The sequence below is a fragment of the Sitophilus oryzae genome, unplaced genomic scaffold (genome assembly GCF_002938485.1).
Source record: "Sitophilus oryzae breed Bouriz unplaced genomic scaffold, Soryzae_2.0 scaffold_1396_pilon_pilon, whole genome shotgun sequence".
NCBI classification, from domain to species: domain Eukaryota; kingdom Metazoa; phylum Arthropoda; class Insecta; order Coleoptera; family Curculionidae; genus Sitophilus; species Sitophilus oryzae.
The window spans coordinates 4,274,001-4,282,682 of NW_022146055.1; the positions used below are offsets into that span (position 1 = coordinate 4,274,001).

The 8,682-nt window shown below is 35.3% G+C and overlaps 3 protein-coding genes across 3 annotated transcripts; 1 reads left to right on the forward strand and 2 right to left on the reverse strand.

The window, feature by feature from the left end:
* The first annotated feature begins 3,126 nt into the window (after positions 1-3,126).
* Positions 3,127-5,158, forward strand: LOC115875764. The gene is made up of 2 exons (XM_030891269.1): positions 3,127-3,274; positions 4,431-5,158. The coding sequence occupies exons 1-2, from the start codon at positions 3,136-3,138 to the stop codon at positions 5,156-5,158; spliced, it is 867 nt and encodes a 288-aa protein (XP_030747129.1). The 5' UTR covers positions 3,127-3,135.
* Positions 5,159-7,458: 2,300 nt separating this feature from the next.
* On the reverse strand, positions 7,459-8,001 carry LOC115875765. Its single transcript, XM_030891270.1, has one exon. It carries the CDS (start codon positions 7,999-8,001, stop codon positions 7,459-7,461), a length of 543 nt encoding a protein of 180 aa, XP_030747130.1.
* On the reverse strand, positions 7,998-8,642 carry LOC115875766 (craniofacial development protein 2-like). The gene has a single exon (XM_030891271.1). It carries the CDS (start codon positions 8,640-8,642, stop codon positions 7,998-8,000), a length of 645 nt encoding a protein of 214 aa, XP_030747131.1.
* Positions 8,643-8,682: the final 40 nt, after the last annotated feature.

An 8,682-nucleotide genomic window follows, 5' to 3' on the forward strand; every position in this document is an offset into this window, starting at 1 on the left:
TTCTTGGACGGTTCAGAATCGGTAATAACAAGAACCCGAAAAAAGCTATAATCTAACATTTTCAGATTGTTTACAAATTTATTTTAGCAAATTTTCCTCTATTATGCATAGAATTGGTTAAAAAAGTAACAGAAAATAGCAAAAACATTATTGATTATTGAATACCTAATAAAATATGTGCTAGAAAACCTTAAAAATATGAGAAATTAAGAAAAATTCGATATTGAAATTATTTTCCGTTTTTCTGAAAAACGGTAAGAGACCGCCAAGAAAAAAGTTCAGATACGTAATCTACGACTTCAAAATAGGGTGTATACCAATTTTGGTGAAAATCGGACGATTTCCAGTTTTCCCAATAATTACCAAAAATGTCAATTTTTTATTCATTTTTACCTTGCCCCCCCCCTAAATTTCATTCTTCCGGCGCCCATGATATATATACAAAAGTTTAATATAATTGAGTTACCTAGTTTTTATTAATGAGTTTGGCTTCACTCACACCTTAATAAAATAATGCAAAAAAAAACGAAGTAATTCTTTTGTATTTTAACTGTTGGGCGTCGAGGATGAACTTATTGAAATTGAGCAAGAATATGGACTATATCCAATATGCAGAAAATAGAAGTAATAACACTTCCGGTTATTCTACTTATATTTTGTAATTGTGTTTAATAAAAATACCGAGGGGGAAACCGCTGAGGAAGTTGGTGTACAAAAAGGGGGAAGTATGCGAGGAAGTATGGAAGAAGTAGGGGAAGTATAGAGGAAGGTTAGGAAGTACGAGGAAATATCGGGGAAGTATTGAGGAAGTATGAAGGAAGTCCGGTAAAGTTCAAGAGAATTATTAGAAATTAAAAAGAAAAACAGAAGGATTTCCTTATATAGAATATAGTTGATCATAGAATCTGATGCCTACTTGAGCTTAGAACTGCTTTAAGTTGGTATTTAAATAATACATTTTTTTGTCTACGCTATACTAGGCAGCAATTCTCTCGCGTTTGTCTTCGATATTTTTGTTTTGAAAGTGAGTATTTTAGGAATCTCACAAAGCGCCAGCTTATTGTTTGCCAGTATATTGTATGGATAATACTTTTACATACAGAGACGTTTTACAAAGATGGAAATATTTAGAGCAGGGAGCTAATTGATATGGAATAAAAATATTAGGTATCTCTTCAGATGGCGATACGCGACTTTTGAAACCTTATTTTCGACGAGTCAGTTGACGAAAATGATGTCGAAACGACTTCTGTAATAAATTTCGAGCTGATGTGGGTGGATCAAATTTTAAATATTAATCGGGATTGGGGTGTTTTTTTTAATGCAACACCCTGTATATTATTGAATTTTAACTCCCTTTCTGATCATTTTACTAGACTGCATATAAAGTGATTAAAAAGGAAGCCAAAAAATGCAATAATATACAGGGTGTTCCTCTTAAAAAGAGTCATCTTGACTTACTCATCACTTTTTTGAGCCACCCTGTAGAAGTTAAAATATTCCTGTAATACATCCTAATACCTAGTTTAAGTTTGTCCTTAAACAAAATTCCTAACTTTTTTTATTATTGGAGCTACAGATGCTCGACGCACTATTGCCGGACCCTGTATAGGTAGGATAACTGATAATCTAGTGAAATAAAAAGTACAAATTACAGTTTTTACAGAAATATGCAAACAACGATTTGGGGGCATATTGGATTACATATTTTTATTCGAGTTTATTTTTGTTTTATGTTTTTGAATTTGATTCAATATATTCGTTTTATTATTATTAAACACTAACTAAACATTTTGGGGCATACATTTATACGAACTTTTTTACTAATTTTTTTCTGCGGAATATGCTGTCAAAGTTTCCGGAATACAATTTGGACCACCCTGTATATTATTCGTTATATTATTTCAACGCCTGTAAACAATTAAATTTCCGCTATCATTTATTACGGCTTTTTTATAACTCTGGCTGTTTTTGGTAGCCGATTCTAAAGTGGATTAATAGAGATATATTTTGAATTACATACCTTGGTTTAACGGGGAAGTATTAAGGAAGTACGGGGAAGTATTAAGGATGTACGGGGATATATATTGAGGATGTATGAGGAAATATGAAGAAGTATTGACGATGTAGAAAGTATTAAAAGGGGTAGGAGGAAGTAACAAGGATGTAAAGGAAGTATCAGGGATGTATGAGGAAGTTTTTGCATAAAAGGGAAGTTGGTGTACAAAATTTAGGTCAGCGGTTTTCCCCTCGAAAAATACTTAAAAGTTTTTGCTGATGTTTTATTGATTTTTATCTAATTTAAAATTAGTAAAACAAAAGTGATATCACAAGATATTAATTCATTGAAAACTTGTGACATCTTCGACAATTTCAAATGGTAATCAAATTGCCGAAAAAATGTTAACGCGTACAGGAGGGGGTAATCACATGGTTTTTGGGTGCTATAATATTCAATAACTCAATTTTCCGGATATTCAACTCTCCCGAAACATTTTATAGGTTCTCACACTGAGGAAACAAAGTTCCCATTACAGAATCAAAAAAATAAATAGACATTCAACTAGCGCTTAAATTTTTTATGAATACATATCTTCTAAAATTCTAATTATGTACCTACCTTCAAAAAATGTTATAGCCCAAATTATGTCCCTACTAGCAAAACCGATGCCTAAAACTATGCTACCTACCGTAGCTGAACTCGTCTAAAAAGTTTTATTGACTATAATACAAGTTAGACTTTCTGAAGATATACTAAAATATTTCTTTTTATTTTTTTTAGAATTTTCACAAAATATACTTCCTAACACTTGGAATAATTATATCAACTTCTTTCCGTATCATCATCATCATCATCATTTAGCTTATACCGTCCACTGCTGAACAAAAGCCTCTTAAGGCTTTGGCACACAGAACGCGATCTGTCGCGGCGGGCAGCGATATTTGACCGCAGCAATTTTGTATTACACAAAAATGTACGAGGATGGGCACACTGAAAGCGGTCTACCGCGGCGGGCAAGGTTAGATCGCGACGACAAGCGATACACTTGTACAAATTTACAAATTATCGCGCGATATATATTATATTTACATCTTGGTTATTTTCTATGTTTACATCCATCAATGAAATTAAAAATGTCGGAAAATAATGAAATATTTATAGAAACTGTGAGAAGCTATGTGTTTTTGTATGACACTACACATGAACATTATAAGAATATGTTGAAGAAAAGTGAAGCATGGAACGAAATAGCAAAAACTCTCAACATGACTGGTGAGTACATTTTATTTATAAATTAAAAAATACAATATGATAATATTAAAATAAAATAAATAAAGATACATGGTTTATAAACTGCTGAAGTAATCGGCGAATTTTTCTCGTACTTCAAACGCAGCAGTATTCGATCTTCTGTTGGTCGGTCTTGTGTTTAGTAGCGCTCGTATTGGTTCATCTTGTTCCTCTGTTTCCATATCTACATATTCTTTAGTATTGTTTTTTGTAATAATATAGTTGTGTAGGCAGCATGCTGCTTTTACAATCCAGTCAGCCGTTGCAGCATCTGTTTCTATGGCTCTTAAGAAAACTCGCCACTTCATAGCCAATATGCCGAATGCATTTTCGACTACACGACGTGCTCGGCTGAGCTGTGAATTAAATTTTTTTCTTCTTGTGTCATTAATGATTCCAGTTTTTGGGTATGGTCTCATCAAATAAGTTTGCAGGGCAAATCCTTCGTCACCTACAAATACATGTGGTACTGGGTCGTCTCTTCCTGGAAGTGGTCTTGGAGGTAAAATAGTTTTATTATCAATATATTGTTGATAGAAAGCTGAATTTTCAAAGATAGCGCTATCGCTATGACGCCCATAATTGCCAATGTCCACTACCATAAACTTGTAATGTGGGTCTACGATAGCAAGGAGTACTATGGAGAAATAATTTTTGTAACAAAAATAAGCTGAGCCACTACGACGAGGACATTTTAGCTTAATATGTTTTCCGTCTATACTTCCAAGACAGTTCGGGAAGCCCCAAAGTACCAAGAAATCCTCAACAGATTGTAACCACATTTTTCTGTTGGGTGATGGCAAATACTTTGGCTGTAGAGTTTTCCAAATTTCTTGACAGACATTTCTCACAATTTTGGAAACAGTTGATCGTCCTACCCGATAAGAAAAAGCTATAGTCTGATGGCTGTCGCCGGTCGCCAAATATCTGAAAAAGAAAAATACATATCTTTAACATCATGATGTAATTATTTCATTGATGTTAATGTATGAAGTGAATGTTTTTTTTTAAACATTGATGTTAATTAACTTCTACTGTTTCAAATGCAAAATTTAAATAAAATACAATAATTTAAAGTGATTTAGAATATTTTAAAGAGGTCTAAGTACTTTATCTAATTGATTTATTTCTGTTTCAGCTGAATCAGCAAAACAAAAATGGAAGAATTTACGTGATTCCTACGTGAGATACAAGAAGTTTACAACGGGTAAAACTGGTCAGGCCAAGAAATACCATAAGTGGCCTTGGAGTATCCATATGAAATTTTTGGATTATACTCTTAAACCACGTTTGCATAGTAGCAATGTACCAACAGAAATCTTATCAGAAACTGAAGATAGTCAGTTCTCTGAAGCAGAGAATTTGTTGATGTCTGATGATACCCAAGAAACAAATGCATCTCGCGAACGATCTTCAACACCTTTACGAACACCAGCCCGACCAAAAGAAAAAAAAAATAAGTCCCGTAGTCACCCATCAATAGAAAACGGCTCAGATGACGTCGATAAAGTCATTGACTTCTTGTCAAACAAAAGAAGCAAACAGGGCATCGATGATGTTGATCATTTATTTTTGAGTTATGCTGCGACCTTCAAAAAATTCAGTCCATTGACTCAGGCCAAGTTGAAGGTAGAGCTTGCCAAATTATTTGCAGAAACTGAAATTAAAGAGCTAGAAGCCCAATCACCACCAGCGATAGAGGCATCAGCATCACATTCTCGAGCTTCTTCGGTCAATTCTTTACATTATTTGGACCACAACTATTGCGGGACATCGCAACATTTGGACCCCAATACTCAAACACAAATATATAGCGAAAGATCGTCATGCCAATCAAATCTTTTTTTCAACAAAAGATGTTTATGAAGAAGCAAGCGACATGATTGAAAATTCCAGAGATATTTACCTTAATGTAACCTAGATATAAATAAATTTACTCTAAATGTTATTATTTTAAACATTTGAATTTCAATGTTGATTTTGACGTTTCTACGCCATTTTGGTCAAGTTTAAACACTATAAATGTTTGTATATTAATATATTAATTATAGTTTATTTGTAAATTTCACATAAAGTGTCTATGACTTTTAATTACCTCAAACAAATAGCTAATCTTTCTCTTGTATGAATTGGTTTTCTCCAGTTCGTGGTGCACTTAGCAATATTTGCCTTTAAAAGGTCATGCAATTCTTCAAAACACAATCTCGACATGCGGAAATATTGAAAAAACTTGTCTTCATGAGACTGTAGTTCAATACAGAGGCGGTGGTATTCGCCAAATTGGGCCCTCTTTTTATTGATGGGATGTACCCAGTAACGTTTTTTCTTTTTCTTTTTTAGTAGAGCAAAGAGAAGAAGAATTTCTTCCTCGTCAGAGCTAGACATTGCAAACACAGGCACGTTAGGTTATTTTCTATGACAGGCACGTCCGACTGCAGAAAAATATCGCATCCTGTGTGGCGTTATAGATCGCTTTACCGCAGCGAAGATCGCGCGAAAGTTGCCCGCCGCGACAGATCGCGTTCTGTGTGCCAAAGCCCTCTAGCCATTTCCTTCTATTTTGTGCCACTTGAATCCAGTTTCCAGCCACCCTCTTAATGTCATCTGTCCATCGACTAGGAGGTCGTCCTCTGCTTCTATAGGCCTCGTGTCTCGGTCTCCATTCCACAAGTCTCTTTGTCCACCGTCCATCTGTCATCCTAGCCACATGTCCTGCCCAATTCCATTTAAGATGTAAGACAAATATCACCGCATCTCTTACTCCTGTTCGATTTCGTATTGTATGATTGGGTATTTTATCTCTGAGTGTAACTCCCAACATAGACCTTTCCATTTTCCGTTGCATGACCTGTATTCTATGAGGACAAGCAAGACACACTGGTTAAAGATCTTTCTTCTTAAACATATGGGAATATCAGATCTCAGTATATGCCTTAGTTTGCCAAATGCCGCCCACGACAAACCTATTCTTCGTAGAATTTCGTGGGTCTGATTATCCCTTCTAATACCGATCTCATGCCCTAAGTATTTATATATATGCACTTGTTCCAAAGGTATGTTATTAATGTTTAAATTTCCACTTAGTACTAGGTTTGTCATGTATTGTGTCTTTGACAAGTTAATTTTCAAACCGACTTTTTCCGAAGCATCATTCAGCATATCCAGCATATTCTGTGCCTCCTGTATGTTGTCTGTTATTAAAATAATGTCATCTGCAAAACAGAGATGATTTATCAATTTGCCATCGATGTTAATTCCTGTTGAATCCCAGTTTATCATTTTTAGCATACTTTCTAGCACAGCAACGAATAGTTTAGGGGACAGTGTGTCGCCTTGTCTTACCCCTCGATCGATATTGAATTTATCTGTGCATTGATTTGTCGATATTCTGACGTTTGCCGTGGCATTATCATATATATGTCTTATGATTGAGGAGTATCGATGATCGATGCGACTCTCACTTAGTGTCTCTAGAAGCTTCCGCTGGTCTACCGAATCGAAGGCCTTCTCGAAATCCACGAAGACAAGCATTAGTGGTCTATTATACTCAATGCATTTCTCGATAAGGACCTTGACTGTTAGAAGATGGTCATTTGTTCCGTAACCTGATCGGAAACCTGCTTGTTCGCTCGAAAGAAAAAAGTCTATTTTATTTGTCAAACGCTTGGTGAGTATTTTAGTAAATAATTTGTATACGTGGCTAAGAAGGCTGATGGGCCTATAGTTTTTAAGGTCTGTAACGTCACCTTTCTTGTGTACAATAATGATGGTTGCGTTGTTCCACTGTGATGGGGTTATTTCTTCTTCAATGCATTTATTAAATAGGACATTTAAAGCTTTGATGATTTCTGGTCCTCCTTCTTGGATTGACTCTATTACCAGTCCATCGTCGCCGGCAGCTCTATTGTTTTTCATATCTCTAAGGGCACTGATAATTTCTTCCTCGGTTATTTCTGGAATTTCTTCCGACCCCTGATTTATTACCTTTCGGATGTCGGTTCTGATCCCCTGCTGTTTTGATGTGTAAAGTTCTTGATAGAAAAGTTTAATAGAGTGTAGGATTTCCTGTTTGTGTGTTACTATGTTGCCGTGCATATCCTTGATCTTTTGTATTTCTTTTCTTCCCATTGTACTATTTCTCAATATCTTCAAACTTTGATTCTTCTCTATGACTTTCCTAATTTTTTCCGTATTCTGTTGCCTCCTATGCTTCTGATTTCTTTGGATATATCTCTGTTTAAAGTTCTATATTCTTGTGTACTCTTGTCCTCCATATCTCTTCTCTGTTTCATTAAAAGTTTTGTGCTTTGATTCAGTTTTTGTTCTTTTACTTTTTTGGGACAACATTTTTCGATAGCCGTTTGAGTGGCCCCTTTGATGTTTTCGTATATTTCGTCTATCGTAGTAGTATTTTCATAATTTAGATTTGAGGCTATACATTCCTTATAAGAATCTTTACTTTCAGGGGCTACCCATTTCTTGTGGTTTTTCTTGAGTATCATGTTAGTTCTTTCCTTCTTTATATTCATTTTTATCTCGGCTCTTACAATGCGGTGATCGCTTCCTATCGAAAATCTGTTTAATACACTTACGTCTTTGATTACATCTTTTCTATCGCTGATTATGAAATCTATTGCATTTTTGGTTTTGCTATCTGGACTGGTCCATGTCCACTTTTTGCTGTTTCTTTTCTTGAAGAAGGTGTTCATGTATATAATTTGTTGTGGTGTGCGAAATCTATCAGTGTATCACCTCTTTCGTTTCGGCTTCCCAATCCATGATAGCTGACTGAAGTTTCCGCTTCATCTTGTTTGCTACCAACTTTGGCATTAAAATCTCCAATTAACATTGTATAGTGTGTTTTTCCATTTTGTAGAGCAGTGGATACATCTTCGTAAAAGTTCTCCAATTCGTCATCTGTACTTTCGGTAGTTGGTGCATATGCCTGAATAACCTTTACAGAGTATTTTTTATTTAATTTGATTGTTAAACATATGACTCGTGGGCTTATGTTTTTGACATCTACAATCATATCTTTGTATTTTTTGTGGACTAGGATTCCAACGCCTCTTATGGCAGTTTCTTCACCTGAGTAGCATAATGTATTTCCGGACTTCAAAATAACCTGTCCCTCTCCTATTCTGCGGGCTTCACTTATACCCAGTATGTCCCATTTTATATTCTTAAGTTCTTCCTCCAGTTCTAGAAGTTTTTCGTCCGATGACAGTGTTCTGGCATTGTATGTTGCAATATATAGTGAGTGTGGTCTTTGGCAGCTTCTCGTTATTTTTGTTGTTGGTGCAAGCGAATTTTTGCCTCCCCCAGAATCCTCGAGGCAGATTTTCCGCATACCCTGTATTTAATCCCGTGTATTTGTTATATGACGATTG